The 19,278-nt window shown below is 49.5% G+C and overlaps 1 protein-coding gene across 6 annotated transcripts in view; it reads left to right on the top strand.

Annotated features, from left to right (window-relative positions):
* The window catches only part of WASHC1 (WASH complex subunit 1), a 62,710-nt gene that overhangs the window by 21,694 nt on the left and 21,738 nt on the right, over positions 1 to 19,278 (top strand). Inside the window, exon 2 of one of the 6 annotated variants that reach the window (XM_068141767.1) lies at positions 14,294 to 14,425. The exons of the other annotated variants lie outside the window; for them this stretch is intronic. Coding sequence (XP_067997868.1) covers positions 14,415 to 14,425 — 11 coding nt within the window. The 5' untranslated portion in view covers positions 14,294 to 14,414. The remainder of the gene's footprint in view (positions 1 to 14,293; positions 14,426 to 19,278) is intronic. 6 annotated transcript variants of the gene reach the window in all.

The following is a 19,278-nucleotide window of genomic DNA, read 5'->3' as shown; positions in this document are numbered from 1 at the left end:
TGCTTTCCTTTTGTATCTCTGAGGAGATCAGGTCCATTCTCAGAAGGAGAATCTGCAGCTCCTCAGAGGGTAAAGGAGTGACACCAAAAGAGGACAAAGGGAGGCAAGGTTCCTTTTTCAGTGAAGGAGAGCTTTGCTTCAAGGGTTTACTTTCTTGGGTCATGAGCAAGAGGAAATCTCACCTTAGGTTCTAGGGGATTGGTTCTGGTGACCTGATTGTTATTAACATCGTTATCTACAACCCTGAGAGCTGGATTTCTGGTAAGAGGTGTCCCAGAAGACCCTGTAACAACTCTTAAAGCCTAATAAAAATGAGTTATTGGTAGCACAGGAACTTCTTGCTGTACAGACTCTGTTCATGCAGCAGAGCCTTACCTAGAAACAGTCTAGAAGAAAATAATTAATAACCCCCCCCTGCATTTGTTCCTGTCACATGCAGTCCACAGGGCCTTTCTGACACTTTGCTTTGTATTCACATTGTCATAGATCTGTAGGCTGAAATCAATTTGCCACCATCTCTAGATTTCCTCTGGCTCAGCAAAACATTTCTCAAGCATCTCAAGACCTGTGATTTTCACACAAGAAATGCCACAGGAGTAGCTGCTGTTCGTGGTACAAAGGCAGCATTCCAGAACAGATAAAGCCAGTTTCAAAACCACCTGTGGAAAGAAAGCCTGCAGCAGCAAGAGGCAAAACAAACAAATGCTAGATCAATTTGTGGAGGTGAGAAGTAATTATCTTGATAAACATTATCTTCTTTCACCTTTAATTGTTTTAAAGCACAGTCAGTTTGAGGCTAGAGCTGTGCCTAAGTTGGAGGATGGGTCATGTGTATACCCCCTGCTGCTATCAGTGGCTTTCAACTTTTATGAGCTACAGTTATGAGTTACAATTATACCTGCTTTGACTGCTTCAAGAAGGGAAAGGCCAAGGCCTCTCTGCTATGGGCAAGATGTAACTTTGCTTGCATTGCTTTCTGCAATGAAAAAGTAGTGTGTGTAATAGCCTGGATGCCAAGCACCATGCAACTGCAGTGAAATAACCTTCGTTGGAGCTGAGTGCAGCAGGGTCTCACCCAGGTGGTGCTTGTGGAGGCTTATGGAGTTCAGAAATCACAGTATCACAGTATTGCCAAGGTTGGAAGAGACCTTGAGGATCATTGAGTCCAACCTGTCACCACAGACCTCATGACTAGACCATGGCACCAAGTGCCACATCCAATCCCCTCTTGAACACCTCCAGGGATGGGGACTCCACCACCTCCCTGGGCAGCACATTCCAATGACCAATGACTCTCTCTGGGAAGAATTTTCTCCTCACCTGCAGCCTAAACCTCCCCTGGCACAGCTTGAGACTGTGTCCTCTTGTTCTGGTGCTGGGTGCCTGGGAGAAGAGACCAACCCCCACCTGGTTACAACCTCCCTTCGGGGAGTTGTAGAGAGCAATAAGATCACCCCTGAGTCTCCTCCTCTCCAGGCTAAGCAACCCCAGCTCCCTCAGCCTCTCCTCACAGGGCTGTGCTCCAGGCCTCTCCCCAGCCTTGTTGCCCTTCTCTGGACACCTTCAAGTCTCTCAATGTCCTTCTTAAACTGAAGGGCCCAGAACTGGACACAGGACTCAAGGTGTGGCCTAACCAATGCAGAGCACAGGGCACAATGACTTCCCTGCTCCTGCTGGCCACACTATTCCTAATGCAGGCCAGGATGCCATTGGCCTTCTTGGCTGCCTGGGCACACTGCTGGCTCATGTTTAGGCATCTGTCAATCAGCACCCCCAGGTCCCTCTCTGTTTGGCAGCTCTCAGCCACTCTGACCCCAGCCTGTAGCTCTGCATGGGGTTGCTGTGGCCAAAGTGCAGCCCCTGGCACTTGGACTTGTTGAATGCCATCCTGTTGGACTCTGCCCATCTGTCCAGTCGGTCGAGGTCCCTCTGCAGAGCCCTTCTGCCCTCTCACTGACCAACATCTGCTCCCAGCTTGGTGTCATCTGCAGACTTGCTGATGACTGACTCAATCCCCTCATCCAGATAATCAATGAAGATGTTAAAGAGGATTGGGCCCAGCACTGATCCCTGGGGCACACCACTGGTGCCTGGCTGCCAGCTGGCTGTGGCACCATTCACCCCCACTCTCTGGGCTCAGCCTCCAGCCAGTTCCTAACCCAGCTCAGAGTGCTGCTGTCCAAGCCAGGGGCTGACAGCTTGGCCAGCAGTTTGCTGTGGGGGACAGTGTCAAAGGCCTTGCTGCAGTCCAGGCAGACCACATCCACAGCCTGCCCCACATCCACCAGGCAGTCACCTGATCATAGAAGGAGATCAGGTTGGAGAGGCAGGACCTGCCCTTCCTAAATCCATGCTGGCTGGACCTGAGCCCTTGGCCATCCTTCAGGTGTGCAGTTATTGCCCCCAGGATAATCTGCTCCATCACTTTCCCTGGCACTGAGGTCAGGCTGACCGGCATGGAGTTTCCAGGTGCCTCCATCCAACCCTTCCTGTGGATGGGGACCACATTGGCCAGTTTCAGTCACCTGGGACCTCTCCAGTGAGCCAGGGCTGGAGGAAAATGATGGAGAGCAGCTTGGCAGCTCATCTGCCAGCTCTCTCAGCACCCTAGGATGGATCCCATCTGGTCCCATGGACTTGTGAGTGTCCAAGTGGCTCAGCAGGTCCTGAACTAATTCCTCATGGATTTCTGGGGCATTACACTGCTCCCCGACCCCATCGCCCAGCTCAGGAGGCCACTCCTCCTGAACTCCTCCTGCCTTGCTGTTAAACACTGAGGCAAAGAAGGTGTTCAGGACCTCAGCCTTTTCCTCCTCTTCAGTCACAGCTGCCTGGTGCATTCATGCAGTGAGGTTTTAAATGGCTGAAAGCTGTAATATCCTAAAGCATGAGAGTAACATATCCTGAAACAACACTGGTGGTCTTGTGTCTGTAATGGGTTAAAGCTGTGTGAGAAGGGATTTCCACACTGCACAGGGAGAGCCCTTTGAGAAAAGCAAACCCAGCATTGCATGGGAAGGAAGTGGTTGTGATCTGTCCTCATTATCACCTGCCAAGAAGACATGCTCATGTGTCTGTCTGTGTTGCTGACAGCCCTGGTGACGATTCCTCATAGCTTAGTGGGATGTCAACATTAATTCATGGTCCAGGCAGTGACCTGGGCATTGGACTGACTGGAGAGCAGGTGTGGGACTGAGGACCCAGCTACACTTGGGAGTGCCTAATGCAGAAAGGTCTCCTGGCTGTAGCCCTTCAGTATGGAGTGTTGTGTGTTTCCTTTAGTGTCTTTAGTGTCTGCCCTGAGAAAGTTCTCCAGAACTCTGAAACTCTACTCATTGTGCAGCTGTGTAAACTTCCTTTGCTTGAGGCACTCTGGATGGCTGTAGGTTGGAAGGATCCAGATCCACCTGGGAGATGCAGTGCTTGGGATTTTGCCCAGCGATGTCACATCTATAAACTACTAGGCAAGGTGTGGCTATTAATTAGCAAAGATCTGATGAACTTCCCCATCAAGAGAGACATTCCCTTCCTTCCTCAGCCCCTTAACCTAAGCAGGAAATAAGCAGGGAGAAGCAGACCATGACAAGTCAATGTGTGCCTCACAGCAAAAGAAACATTCCCTTTTTGCTAGTTCCTTGGCCTGCAGGTTAGGCACTCCTGGCACACCGGGCGTGCACGAGGTGGGAGCTCTGCCGCCTTAGCCAGCTTCCAGCGCTGGGCTCTCACACATCTGCCGGAGTCATTTCTGCTCCGATGGATGAGTTGTGTCTGCTCAGTCAGCCCTGCAGGAAGAGATGCAAACAAGTCACTTTGTTTTACAGGCATGACTTCCATCAGGGGTCTCGTGTGGAGAAACCTGTCTGGAAAATTAGAGAGTGGCTTGAGATGTGTGGTACAGATTGCCCCCGTGCAAGTGTTGGAGTGCGTGGTGAGAGGAGAGCTGCGGCAGGAAACACCAGTGCCAGAGGTCTGTTCTTCACACTTGACTGGGGAATTAAGTTCTCTTTTCACCATCCTTCTTTCTGACTACTGTGGTGCTGTCACTGGCTTTTTACCAGGGAGGCAGTTTGGTGTTTGGGCATAAATGCAGCTAAGAGGTGAGGCAGAGCAGCGCTCTGGGAGACAGCAGATCCATTTATAGACACTAATGAAGGAGTTCTTGGGTTTCCTCTGCCTGAGTCCTCCACACAGTCATTTTATTGAGAGAATCCACCATGCTGTGCCAATAGGCAGAGAAAGAGAAAAATTACTTTTGGAGGCAGGTATGAAGGATCTGGGTGGTGAAGTGTGTTCAAGAGAAAGCCCAGCTGGGTAATTTAGTGTTTCCTGAGCTGGATGCCATTATTTATCCAAGAATACAGTTCTGCTCTGATGGCACTGCTGGAACCTTCATTTTAGACTGCCCATTAAAGGTGAATAGAGGTCACTCTCAATGGGCTTGAGAGGCAGAAGAGGACATTCCTTTCAGAAAAGGAGTAAAGCTGTTGCACTTCTGCTCTGTGGTAGAGCAGCACAGCTATCCTTTCTGATTGCCTAGGAAAGCTGTGTAACATGCCAGACTCTCCAGTAACTCAGCACCAGGAAATCAGGAAGGGGCTGGTTGCCCCAGTGCACTTCCCTGTCTCTGGCCTAATGATTGGGTGTCTCTGGTTTTGCTTTAGCAGCAACCCTTACAAAAGTAGCATCCTGGGTTTTGTTGCTTCCAGAACATATTTGGACTTTGTGACTTTTTTGAGGGAGGGAAGGTGAGAAGCTCCCAACTTCCACTGGGTTGCTGAGTGCCAGACAGGGTCATCTTTCTAGCACAGGGGTGACCTAGCGGGGGAAAAAACATCCCAAACAACTCTGCAGCCCAAATGATGCCCTTTATTATGCTTCATGCTTGCTCTTAGTTGGAATGAGGGCTTCCCCTGCTGCTGGAGAGTATTTACTGTGTGGATGCATCACAGCGTGAGCAATTAGGCTATTAAAATGTATGAACACCTTGGTCCTGAACACCTTCTTTGCCTCAGTGTTTAACAGCAAGGCAGGAGGAGTTCAGGAGGAGTGGCCTCCTGTGGTGGGTGGAAGGGCAAGGCCAAGAAGCCTACTCCCTTCCCCCTTTGTAAAGTAAAAGGAAAAAAAAAAATTGAAGGGAAAAGAAAAAAAACTCGCAAGCTGAATTAGCAAAGCAGTGGAGCTATATTTACAAAGCAATGTAGGGTTTGCAGGGGATTATTTACAAATTTACAATATCTACAATATATACAAAGATATACAACAGAGTAACACAGAAATGAGAGTGCCCCCCTCGGCAGAGAGGGGTCCCCCACCTCCGCTCTCCCCTCTCTCCCCCCCCTTTCCCCAGAATGGGATAGAAAGAGAAAGAGAAGAGAGGAAAAAAAAATTAGAAGCAGTTCGTGTTAATTGGAAGGGAGTTAGTATACAGGCCTGGTATCTGGTTTTCAAGGCCGGGGCCTTGGCAGAAAGCCCAGCACAGAAAGCTGCTGCACGGAGCAAAGACGGAAGCAAGACTGACTGAGAAGTGCTGGAAATGTCCAGTATAGTCCCAGCTCAGAAGTGCTTCCTCCCACTCGTCCAATGAAATTAGTTTAGACTATTCCTTCCGTTTACCAACTTCCGTCCACCATGTTCCCTTTCTTAAGGGGGCAACGTCAACCGGCCACAGTCCACCCCTTCTAAACAATTTCATTGGCTGTTCATACTGTCCATCCAATCCAAAACGATATTTACAGTTCGTAAGTAAAGTTCATAGTCCATTCCGGCTATGCTCAGATGTAGATGATTCAAAAGTCCAAGAAAATCAGAAAATGAGAAAAATGGAAAACAGTTCATTTCCTCGCCGACGAAGCGAAGAAAAGGGAAACAGGGATTTCTCAGGGTCTCTTAGTTGACTCAGGGCTCTCAAGGATCTCAGGGTTCGTTCACCGTAGATTCCTCGTTGATTCTTCCTCTGGACGCGATGTAGCTGTACAACAGTTCAAAGTTAACCTCTTTCAGCTAAAGTTAAGTTTCTTTGTGGAATACACTGAATTTCACCATTCTCTTGCATTACCCAATAAGTGTGACCCGGACCTTCAGCTGAAACCACCCCTCGGACAGGTTTAGCCTCTCCTGAGGGTGAAAATACCCAAACAGTTTTACCTAACAGATTCTTTTCTCTAACAACAGGAACTCTATCACCTTCTACTTTCCGTAACAAATCTGAATGTGCAGGTCCAGCTCGGTTCACTGAACCTCTACTATTTACCAGCCAGGTTGCTTGTGCTAAATGTTTTTCCCAGTTTTTCAAAGATCCACCTCCCATGGCTTTGAGAGTGGTCTTCAACAAACCGTTGTAGCGTTCAATCTTCCCTGAAGCTGGTGCATAGTAGGGAATGTGGAATATCCACTCAATACCGTGCTCTTTTGCCCAACTCTTTACAAGGTTGTTCTTGAAATGAGTTCCGTTGTCTGACTCAATCCTCTCTGGAGTTCCATGTCTCCACAGGATCTGTCTCTCCAGACCGAGAATGGTGTTGCGTGCAGTTGCATGTGGAACTGGATAAGTTTCCAACCATCCAGTGTTTGCCTCTACCATAGTAAGCACGTATTGCTTACCAGAACGAGAACGTGGTAGAGTGATGTAGTCAATCTGCCAAGCTTCACCATACTTGTACTTGGACCATCTGTCACCATACCACAAGGGCTTAAGTCGTTTTGCCTGCTTAATAGCAGCACAAATGTCACAGTCATGGATGACTTGTGTGATAGCATCCATGGAAATGTCTATGGATCTGTCACGAGCCCATTGGTATGTTGCATCTCTGCCTTGATGTCCTGACGAATCGTGAGCCCACCGAGCTAAGAATATCTCACCTCGGTGTTTCCAGTCGAGATCAAGATTAGAGTCCATGTCTACTTGAGAAACTCTTGCAGCTAGATCTGCCTGATGGTTGTGTTGCTGTTCCTCAGTAGCTTTGCTCTTAGGAATGTGAGCATCGATGTGTCTCACTTTCACTGGAATTCTCTCGATTCGATCAGCAATGTCCTGCCACAGGTTGGCTGCCCAAATGGGTTTTCCTTTTCTCTGCCAACCACTCTTCTTCCAGTTCTTTAGCCAACCCCATAGAGCATTGGCTACCATCCATGAGTCGGTGTAGAGATAAAGCTTTGGCCATCTCTCACGTTCAGCCACGTCGAGAGCTAGCTGGACAGCTTTTACCTCTGCGAATTGACTGGATTCTCCTTCTCCATCTTTCGCCTCTGCAACTCGGCGTGTTGGACTCCACACTGCAGACTTCCACCTTCGCTTGTTTCCAACAAGACGACAGGAACCGTCTGTGAACAAAGCATATTTCTTTTCATCATCAGAAAGGTCATTGTAAGGAGGAGCTTCCTCAGCACGAGTTACTTTCTCCTCTGGAGGTTTAGCACAGTTGATACCTTCAGGCCAACTTGAGATCACCTCCACTAGACCAGGTCTTTCAAGATTTCCCATTCGAGCTCTCTGTGTTATCAGAGCCATCCACTTAGACCAAGTTGAGTCTGTGGCATGATGTGGTGTGGATCCTTTGCCTTTGAACATCCAATTCAAAACTGGTAATCTGGGAGCTAAGAGAAGTTGTGATTCAGTTCCAATCACTTCAGAAGATGCTTTTACTCCTTCATAGGCAGCTAAGATTTCTTTCTCTGTTGGAGTATAGTTAGCCTCTGAACCTCTGTAACCTCGACTCCAGAAACCAAGAGGTCGTCCACGTGTCTCACCTGGAGCTTTTTGCCACAAGCACCAGGTTGGACCATTGTCACTTGCAGCCGTGTACAAAATGTTCTTAATGTCTGGACCATCTCGGACAGGTCCCAGACCCATTGCTTGAATTACCTCTTGCTTTATCTGGTCAAAGGCTGCTTGTTGTTCAGGTCCCCAGTGGAAATGGTTTCTCTTTCGAGTTACATCATACAGAGGTTTCACAATCTGACTGTATCCAGGAATGTGCAGTCTCCAAAATCCCACTATCCCTAAGAAACGTAGGGTCTCTTGCTTGTTTGTGGGACTTGCCATGGTAGAGACTCTATTTACCACATCCACTGGAATGTGTCGGCGTCCATCCTGCCACTTCACTCCCAGAAATTGAATCTCTGTGGTAGGCCCTTTCACCTTATCTCGCTTGATGGCAAAACCTGCATTCAGAAGAATGTCAATAATTTTGTTACCTTTCTCGAAGACTTCCTCAGCAGTTTTACCCCAGACAATGATATCATCGATGAACTGGATGTGTTCTGGAGCACCGCCTTTCTCCAGAGCATCGTGGATCACTGCATGACAGATGCTTGAGCTGTGGATCCAGCCCATTGGCAGCCTGTTGAAAGTGTACTGGATTCCTCTCCAGGTGAAAGCAAACTGAGGCCTGCATTCCTCTGCTATGGGAATAGAGAAAAATGCATTAGCAATGTCTATGGTAGCATACCATTTGGCCTCTTTGGATTCCAGCTCATACTGTAGTTCCATCATGTCTGGTACTGCTGCACTCATAGGTGGTGTTACTTCATTTAGGGCTCGGTAGTCTACTGTCAGACGCCAGTCTCCATTCTGCTTCCGCACAGGCCACACTGGACTGTTGAAAGGTGAATGAGTTTTGCTGATGACTTTCTGACTTTCCAACTGACGAATCAGATTCTGAATGGGCAACAAAGAGTCACGGTTGGTTCTGTATTGTCTGTGATGCACAGTCTGAGAAGCAACCGGCAATTTAATGTCCTGTATCTTATGTTGTCCCACAACTGCAGATTCATCAGAAAGTTCAGGTCTGGCAGACAGCTTCAATTTTTGTCCGTCAATTTCTATTGAAGCTACTCCAAAAGCCCATTTGTAACCTCTAGGGTCTTTGAAACGCCCTTCTCTCAGAAAATCAATTCCCAAAATACAAGGTGCGTCAGGTCCGGTCACAACTGTATGCTTCCTCCATTGTTTACCAGTTAAACTTATATTAACCTCTACCTTACTTAACTCTTGAGATCCACCAGTGACTCCCAGAATAGTTATAGACTCCGATCCCTGATAATTTGATGGTATTATGGTGCACTGAGCTCCTGTGTCAACCAAGGCCCTGTACTTCCGAAATTGTGAAGTGCCAGGCCACTGGATGTACACATCCCAATAGATTCTATTATCTCTGTTATCCCTCTCCTCCCCCTGGCGGGAGGCAGGGCACCCCTAGTTATGGGGAACATGCGCACATGTGCATTGCACATATTGTGCAGGGTTATAACTTTGCATGTTATAACTGGAGCCACTGTTGGAGCCATAAGAGTTGTTCTGGGGAACTGTGGAAGTAACAGCTACCCTTCTGGTATTGCTACCTCGGGTTCTGCCACTTTGCAATTCCCTCAGTCTCCTGAAAAGATTAGAAGTTGGTTGGCCATCCCAGCGGTTCATGTTCTCACCAAACTGATCACGCAGAGTTATCCAAATAGTTCTACGTGATTGCCTTGGTGGTCTGTTTTGGAATGACCTGTTTTGGAATGTCCTGTTTTGGAATGACCTCCTTGGAGGACGTGTATTCCTCACAGATGAAACTTGTACCCATCTGGAGGGAGAATTGAAATTATCCCTTTGTGCCAATTGGTATATGGAATCTTTCAGATCCTTCATACAATTCTCTATTTTTCCAGACAAAGTTTCAATGGCTGAAACCAAAGAACCACGTGTCATGCTATCCTCCAATTGTCTCATTTGATCACTGAATTGGCCAACCGTAGGAGAAGCTCCACCATAACTTCTTGACACAATTCTGCTTGCCAGAATGTTTGCATAATTAGAAGGAGCAAGTTTGATGATCTTTTTAGCAAGACCAATACCCACAGGAACGTCATCAGGATTCAGAGTTTCATGTTCACCATAGAGTAGCTCTCTAACAGCAAATTCTCTCAAGCGCTTAATTCCCTCATCTATGGTAGTCCAGGGTTTAGGATTCCATGGAAGATCATCTCGGGAAGGGTATCTCAGGGCAACTGCTATTAAAAGGCGTATCCACAGATTAACCTTACCAAGAGCTTCGCCTAGATGTCTATCTATTCCATTGTCCCTTGAGAGAGTTCCTAACTGAGCTGCTGACTTGTCTCCAATTGTTAGAGCTGAAGCACCTGTATCATAACACCTACTAAGCCAAGCTAGAACTGCCTCCTTATCTGCCCTGGTGAAATCTTTACGGACATTTCTCAATTCCTCCCGTGGTGACGAACAGTCTGTAATGTCATCTTCATCTTCATCTCCCTGAATTCTTTGCCCGTAAAATCCTGCTGTCATTCTCCTAAGGATCTCTTTAAGCTGAGAACCACCTTTGCCAGCTGCTTTCCTAGCTTCATCTCTATCTTGCTTTGATCTCACTAGGTTAGCTAGATCTTTAAAACAAACCTTCTCTTCCTCCTGAGCAGGATCTTTTAGAGTAGAGGGCCCCTCACCAGGATCAGTCTCCACCTCTTCTTCTCCATCTTGGGCCTTTCCACTTCTAGTCTTTAAAGGAGCCATCTTGACTGGAGCTGTATTTGAATTTACAGCCACCTTAATGGAAGCTGACAGGTCCTGAGATAAATCAGCTGCTGGGGCAGTGACTTCCGGTCCCACCGAGGGAGTGGGTGGAAGTGACGTTGCTCCATTAATGGCCGACGGAGAAGAAGAAGGAGGAGAAGGAGTGGGAGAAGGAGTAGGTGCTATGTTGATACCAGCCGATGCCCTTGGCTGCTTGCCAGAATCAGCAGAAAAGTCATTTAGAGCTGCTTTACCAATTGACTTTTTAGCCTTCTTTTTAACTGACACGGGTTCTCCACAGTCCTCATCACTAGATGACTCTGGGACTGATCGAGAGCCACGGCGTTTTCTTTTTGATCTAGTTTTAATAACAAAACAAGCTCTGGATATCTTTCTCTCTCGCCGCAGAGAGAACAGTAAATATGCAATTACCATCACCAGCAACAGATTTATACACATCACATAAATCACCTTTGGATCCCAGGCATCACCTAAAGTTACTGTCTCCTCAGGCGGAATCTTAAAACCCTTTATCTCAATTGGGAGAGTGGTGGAGGTAACATTCCTGTATCTCACTGGCCATAATAAATTAACACATTTTCCATACCATAATTTAACTCTATACATAACCCACATATAAATTGTCCGCACCAAATATTTACCCAGGTAATCCAGAATCAAACCCAAACAATACCTGTAAACCAGAGCCCCAAAAATTGAAAAGAACAATCGCTCCACAAACCACAATACCTTCATGTTTGCTAATTCAGCTAGAAAACACTAAATCAATCAAATAATAAATTAAACTAATTATCTGCCGCACGTTGGGTACGCCAATAAAAAAAAATGTGGTGGGTGGAAGGGCAAGGCCAAGAAGCCTCCTCCCTTCCCCCTTTGTAAAGTAAAAGGAAAAAAAAAAATTGAAGGGAAAAGAAAAAAAACTCGCAAGCTGAATTAGCAAAGCAGTGGAGCTATATTTACAAAGCAATGTAGGGTTTGCAGGGGATTATTTACAAATTTACAATATCTACAATATATACAAAGATATACAACAGAGTAACACAGAAATGAGAGTGCCCCCCTCGGCAGAGAGGGGTCCCCCACCTCCGCTCTCCCCTCTCTTCCCCCCCTTTCCCCAGAATGGGATAGAAAGAGAAAGAGAAGAGAGGAAAAAAAAATTAGAAGCAGTTCGTGTTAATTGGAAGGGAGTTAGTATACAGGCCTGGTATCTGGTTTTCAAGGCCGGGGCCTTGGCAGAAAGCCCAGCACAGAAAGCTGCTGCACGGAGCAAAGACGGAAGCAAGACTGACTGAGAAGTGCTGGAAATGTCCAGTATAGTCCCAGCTCAGAAGTGCTTCCTCCCACTCGTCCAATGAAATTAGTTTAGACTATTCCTTCCGTTTACCAACTTCCGTCCACCATGTTCCCTTTCTTAAGGGGGCAACGTCAACCGGCCACACCTCCTGAGCTGGGCGATGGGGTCGGGGAGCAGTGTAGTGCCCAGGAAATCCATGAGGAATTAGTTCAGGACCTGCTGAGCCCCTTGGACACTCACAAGTCCATGGGGCCGGATGGGATCCATCCTAGGGTGCTGAGAGAGCTGGCAGATGAGCTGCCAAGCTGCTCTCCATCATTTTCCTCCAGCCCTGGCTCACTGGAGAGGTCCCAGGTGACTGAAACTGGCCAATGTGGTCCCCATCCACAGGAAGGGTCGGATGGAGGCACCTGGAAACTCCAGGCCTGGCAGCCTGACCTCAGTGCCAGGGAAAGTGATGGAGCAGATTATCCTGGGGGCAATAACTGCACCTGAAGGATGGCCAAGGGCTCAGGTCCAGCCAGCATGGATTTAGGAAGGGCAGGTCCTGCCTCTCCAACCTGATCTCCTTCTATGATCAGGTGACTGCCTGGTGGCTGTGGGGCAGGCTGTGGATGTGGTCTGCCTGGACTTCAGCAAGGCCTTTGACACTGTCCCCCACAGCAAACTGCTGGCTAAGCTGTCAGCCCCTGGCTTGGACAGCAGCACTCTGAGCTGGGTTAGGAACTGGCTGGAGGCTGAGCCCAGAGAGTGGTGGTGAATGGTGCCACAGCCAGCTGGCAGCCAGGCACCAGTGGTGTGCCCCAGGGATCAGTGCTGGGCCCCATCCTCTTTAACATCTGCATTGATGATCTGGATGAGGAGATTGAGTCAGTCATCAGCAAGTTTGCAGATGACACCAAGCTGGGAGCAGATGTTGGTCAGTTAGAGGGCAGAAGGGCTCTGCAGAGGGACCTCGACCGACTGGACAGATGGGCAGAGTCCAACAGGATGGCATTCAACAAGCCCAAGTGCCAGGTGCTGCACTGTGGCCACAGCAACCCCATGCAGAGCTACAGGCTGGGGTCAGAGTGGCTGAGAGCTGCCAAACAGAGAGGGACCTGGGGGTGCTGATTGACAGCTGCCTAAACATGAGCCAGCAGTGTGCCCAGGTGGCCAAGAGGGCCAATGGCATCCTGGCCTGCATCAGGAACAGTGTGGCCAGCAGGAGCAGGGAAGTCCTTGTGCCCCTGTACTCTGCATTGGTTAGGCCACACCTTGAGTCCTGTGCCCAGTTCTGGGCCCCTCAATTTAAGAAGGACATTGAGAGACTTGAAGGTGTCCAGAGAAGGGCAACAAGGCTGGGGAGAGGCCTTGAGCACAGCCCTGTGAGGAGAGGCTGAGGGAGCTGGGGTTGCTTAGCCTGGGGAAGAGGAGGCGCAGGGGTGACCTCATTGCCCTCTACAACTACCTGAAAGGTGGCTGTAGCTGGGAAGGGGTTGGTCTCTTCTCTCTAGCATCTAGCACCAGAACAAGAGGACACAGTCTCAAGCTGTGCCAGGGGAAGTTTAGGCTGGAGGTGAGGAGAAAGTTCTTCACTGAGAGAATCATTGGTCATTGGAATGTGCTGCCCAGGGAGGTGGTGGAGTCCCCATCCCTGGAGGTGTTCAAGAGGGGATTGGATGTGGCACTTGATGCCATGGTCTAGTCATGAGGTCTGTGGTGCCAGGTTGGACTCGATGATCTTTGAGGTCTCTTCCAACCTTGGTGATACTGTGAGACTGTGACTGTACAGTTTGGGGGAGGGAGGTTGGTGACATACACTGCACACACTTGTTCAGGTCTTATTGTGAAGCTCCTGTTTCCATTCCTAATGACTGTTTGCAAAGCACTGCTTGGGGAAGATGAGTTTTAGAAGCACAGCAAAGAATATGAAGTCCTGTGTCTAGAAGTGCTCCTGTGTCTGATCCCAACAGTCTGATGTGCCTCAGACTGGTTCACAGAAATGACAGCATCTGTCAGGCCAAGCACAGACATCTTCTCTGTGACCCTATTGTAAAAAGGCCTCCCTGGGCCCAAAGCTGCTTTTGGAAAAAGTAAGTAGAAATCCCTTGAGAAGGTTCAAAGTGCTGCAGGCACTCTGGAAGGTGTCAGGTGGCTCATGTGTCCTGAAGAGTTCCCCTCCTTTGCTGATGAAGCACTTAGGCTCAAATTAGCTTGTTGATGGGCATGTCATGCAAAGTGCCCTTGGGAATTTGAGCATGACTGCAACTGATTGTGGAAGAATGAAAAACTAACACTAAACAACCTCTGTTTCTGAAGAGCAAATACTGCGAGGCAAAAAGCTCCATTAGCAAAAAAAACCCTGATGGGAAAGCTGTCCAAACGGGTTGGGGAAGAGGAGGAAGGATGTGGTGATTAATGAGGTGGTTTTAACTAGGGGAGGGCTGATTGCTTTTTGAGAAAGTGAGTTGGGCTTGTTTTCATTGCAGAAAAATGGGAGAACCTTGAGAATCAGCACTGGTCCTCACGGGGGCCTGAGGAGAGGATCTTTGCTGAAGAGAAGCAGCGGGTGAAAATGCTCACACGGGCAGCAGTATCTCGTGGAAGGCAATGGAAGTGCGGTGAGCACTGCAGAGGATGTGATGAGCAGAAACAGCATTAAGAGCGAAGTAAAAAGGACCTGCATGCTTCAGGTCATCCTTCAAAAGCTAGTTAGGTCACTTACCAAGCATCCAATGGCAACCTCAGTAGGTCAGGACAGAGGAGACACCACAGAGGCAGTATGTGATGGAAGTCAGAAAGGAGCTCAGAGTTAGAAGAAGAAAAGGTGAGGTGCGTGCAGTAGTCTTTGGGGGCCTTGCAACTGATAAACCAGGCTGCTTTAGGGTAGCAAGTCCTTTTTCTTGGTTAGGTTTCCTTCTCCTAAAGAGGCAAACCCAGCTGTGCAGGACAGTGGCTTTTGCACAGTAAGGTTAGTGGCTGTTGCAGGAGCCTGGCTCTGCAGCATCTCTCATCAGAGGGAGGACTGAACGCTTCACCCACAGGGCATGTGACTCAAATTCCACGTGGTTGCCACCAGCTACTGTGAAACGGGCAACACTCAAAGTCAATGCAAAACTATTGTCTTAAATATGAAGAGAGGCTTTATTTTGGGTTCAGAGAAGGAAGCAGTGTCGGAGGGGGGATGGTCAGTGTTCTGCATCAGTGCTTGCTGGCTGTGGTTTGTTCTAGAGAGCAGCGATGGGATGGGTTTTGCAGAGGGGAGGCATTCAGGAGTGCAGAAGTACTTGCACAGTAAAACTGAAAATTAAACAGCTGCTCAGTTATGTAGGTGTTGAATCTTGTGAATGAAAGAATGAAAGCAAACTTTGTTCAAATTGGTAAATGAGGGACTGAAAAACACAGCTGGGACTGGACTGTCAAAGTCCTCAGATTTCCTTTGCCACTGGCACAAATGGTTCCACTCTTGGTTTCACAAGCAACCCAGACTTAATTAACACTTGGAAATTGCCTTGAGATCCTTGGGTGAAAATCTATGAAGCTCTAATGATATTTGATTACATGTGAAGAGCAGCAACACTTTTCTCAGAGAATGATTAGAGCTTGAGCTTCTATCCCAGGACTCATCTCGAGCGGTGGGGGCAGGCATGTGCCAGTCGGCACTCCTCTTCCTGGGGACGCTGGCTTGTTTCAGCAGCAGCCTTTCTGCTTTCTGCTGTTACAAAAGCCTTCATCCCAAGCAATGAGGGGGCTCAGGCTACCCAGTACGTTCAGCCTTACAGCAGCCCCACAGTAGAACCTAAAGGAATTCCCATGTTTGGGGGCTGGGCAGCTGGGTGTTGTGCAGCTGGGCGCTGGGCAGCTGTGCAGCTGGGGGCTGGGCAGCTGGGGGCTGGGCAGCTGGTTGGAGTCTGTTATAGACCACCCAACCAGGAGGAAGATGTTGATGAAGCATTCTATAGGCAGTTTAAGGCTGTCTCAAGATCACCAGACCTTGTTCTCATGGGCGACTTCAACCTGCCTGACATCTGCTGGGATCTCAACACAGCAGAGAGGAGGCAGTCTAGGAGGTTCTTAGAGTGCATGGAGGACAGCTTCTTATCCCAGGTGCTGCATGAGCCTACCAGGGGTAAGGCTCTGCTTGGCCTTCTTTATACAAGCAGAGAAGGGCTGGTGGGAGATGTGATGGCTGGAGGCTGTCTGGGCTCCAGTGACCATGAGATAATTGAGTGTTCAATATGCAGCCAAGCTAAGAGGGGCAGCAACAAAACCTCCATTCTGGACTTCCAGAGAGCAGACTCGAGATTACTCAAGGAACTAACACAGAAGGTTCCTGGGGAAACAGCCCTTTAAAACTAAGGGGTCCAGGAGAGCTGGACCTGCTTCAAGGAAGAACTCCTGAAGGCTCAGACCAGGCTGTGCCGATGAGCCGGAAAATGAGCTGCCGGGGCAGCCAGCCTGGATGGGCAATGAACTTCTGAGTGAATTAAGGGGAAAAAAGAGGAGATACCATCTTTGGAAGGAAGGAGAGGTGACCCATGGAATATTTAAGGATGATGCTAGGTCATGCAGGAAAAAAATTAGAGAGGCAAAAGCCCATTTAGAGCTTAGCCTGGCACTGCTGTGAAGGACAACAAAAAGTCCTTCTACAAATCTATGAATGGCAAGAGGAGGGCAAGGACAACCTCCTCTCCTTGGGTGGACATGGAGGGGAACGTTGTAACAAAGGATGAGGAAAAGGCAGAGGTACTTAACACCTTCTTTGCCTCAATTTTTACTAGCAGGAAAGGTTGTCTGCAGGACAAGTGGCCTCCTGAGCTGGCTGATAGAGCCAGGGAGCAGCACAGTTCCCCTGTGTTCCAAGAGGAGGTAGTTAGAGATCTCCGCTTGGATCCCCACAAGTCCATGGGATCCATCCTAGGGTGCTGAGAGAGCTGGCAGATGAGCTGCCAAGCCACTATCCATCATTTTTCAGCAGTCCTGGCTCACTGGAGAGGTCCCAGAAGACTGGAAGCTGCAAAGGTGATGCCCATCCACAAGAAAGGTTGGTTGGAGGAGCCAGGGAATTCCAGGCCTGTCAGCCTGACCTCAGTGCCAGGCAAGATCATGGAACAGTCATCCTGAGTGCAATCACACAGCAATTACAGGATGGCCAAGGGCTCAGGCCCAGCCAGCATGGATTTAGGAAGGGCAGGTCCTGCCTGAGCAACCTGACCTCCTTCCATGCCCAGGTGACTGCCTGGTGGATGTGGGGCAGGCTGTGGATGTGGTCTGCCTGGACTGCAGCAAGGCCTTTGACACTGTCCCCCACAGCAAACTCCTGGCCAAGCTGTCAGCCCCTGGCTTGGACAGCAGCACTCTGAGCTGGGTTAGGAACTGGCTGGAGGCTGAACCCAGAGAGTGGTGGTGAATGGTGCCACAGCCAGCTGGCAGCCAGGCACCAGTGGTGTCCCCATGCTGCTCAGTATCTTTATCGATGATCTGGAGGAGGGATTGAGTCCATCATCAGTAAATTTGCAGATGACACCAAGCTGGGGGCAGGAGTTGATTGTTAGAGGGCAGAAGGGCTCTGCAGAGGGACCTTGCCAGGCTGGACAGATGGGCAGAGTCCTACAGGATGGCATTCAACAAGTCCAAGTGCCAGGGGCTGCACTTTGGCCACAACAACCCCATGCAGAGCTACAGGCTGGGGTCAGAGTGGCTGAGAACAGCCAGGCAGAAAGGCACCTGGGGGTGCTGGTTGATAGTAGACTGAACATGAGCCTGCAGTGTGCCCAGGTGGCCAAGAAGGCCAATGGCATCCTGGCCTGCATCAGGAACAGTGTGGCCAGCAGGAGCAGGGAAGTCATTGTGCCCTGTGCTCAGCACTGGTTAGGCCACACCTTGAGTCCTGTGTCCAGTTCTGGGCCCCTCAGTTTAGGAAGGACATTGAGAGACTTGAAGGTGTCCAGAGAAGGGCAACAAGGCTGGGGAGAGGCCTTGAGCACAGCCCTGTGAGGAGAGGCTGAGGGAGCTGGGGTTGTTTAGCCTGGAGAAGAGGAGACTCAGGGGTGATCTTATTGCTCTCTACAACTGCCTGAAAGGAGGTTGTAGACAGGCAGAGGTTGGTCTCTTCTCCCAGGCAGCCAGCACCAGAACAAGAGGACACAGTCTCAAGCTGTGCCAGGGGAGGTTTAGGCTGGAGGTTAGGAGGAAGTTCTTCCCAGCAAGAGAGATTGTGCATTGGAATGTGCTGCCCAGGGAGGTGGTGGAGTCCCCATCCCTGGAGGTATCACAGTATCACAGTATCACTAAGGTTGGAAGAGACCTCAAAGATCATTGAGTCCAACCTGGCACCACAGACCTCAGGACTAGACCATGGCACCAAGTGCCACATCCAATCCCCTCTGGAACACCTCCAGGGATGGGGACTCCACCACCTCCCTGGGCAGCACATCCCAATGACCAATGACTCTCTTGGTGAAGAACTTTCTCCTGCTGTCAATCAGCACCCCCAGGTCCCTCTCTGCCTGGCTGCTCTCAGCCACTCTGACCCCAGCCTGTAGCTCTGCATGGGGTTGTTGTGGCCAAAGTGCAGCCCCTGGCACTTGGACTTGTTGAATGCCATCCTGTTGGACTCTGCCCATCTGTCCAGTCGGTCGAGGTCCCTCTGCAGAGCCCTTCTGCCCTCTAACTGACTAACATCTGCCCCTAACTTGGTGTCATCTGCAAACTTGCTGATGACTGACTCGACCCCCTCATCCAGATCATCAATGAAGATGTTAAAGAGCACAGGGCCCAGCACTGATCCCTGGGGCACACCACTGGTGCCTGGCTGCCAGCTGGCTGTGGCACCATTCACCACCACTCTCTGGGCTCAGCCTCCAGCCAGTTCCTAACCCAGCTCAGAGTGCTGCTGTCCAAGCCACGAGCTGACAGCTTGGCCAGCAGTTTGCTGTGGGGGACGGTGTCAAAGGCCTTGCTGAAGTCCAGGCAGACCACATCCACAGCCTGCCCCACATCCCCCAGGCAGTCACCTGATCACAGAAGGAGATCAGGCTGCAGAGGCAGGACCTGCCCTTCCTAAATCCATGCTGGCTGGACCCGAGGTGTTCAGGAAGAGCCTGGATGAGGCACTTGGTGCCATGGTTTAGTTGATCAGATGGTGTTGGTTGATAACTTGGACTGGATGACCTCAAGTTCATTTCCAGCCTGGGTAATTCTGGATTCAGTAGTGCAGTAAGGCATCTTTGGCTCAAGTGAGACCCAGGCTAAAAGAGCTGGGGCAGCTGCTGTGGGCTGATCACTGCTCATCTCAGGAGAAACATCAGCTTGGGCAGGTGGCTCATGCTTTTGTCTTGCAACTCCATCTGGGAGAAGGCTCTGATCAGATGTGTTAATCCTGTGAGTACTGTTGAAAGGCAAGGTGGAGCATACCATTGATAAAGAGCAAGCTGTGTACCAGCAGTGTAGTTTGGTGGAGTCAGACCCAGCT

Source organism: Melanerpes formicivorus, unplaced genomic scaffold (genome assembly GCF_026170545.1).
Source record: "Melanerpes formicivorus ecotype bairdi unplaced genomic scaffold, bMelFor1.0.p_v2 SCAF_8, whole genome shotgun sequence".
NCBI classification, from domain to species: domain Eukaryota; kingdom Metazoa; phylum Chordata; class Aves; order Piciformes; family Picidae; genus Melanerpes; species Melanerpes formicivorus.
The sequence above is the reverse complement of the archived record's forward strand: the minus strand, read 5'-3'. Positions and strand labels throughout refer to the sequence as shown.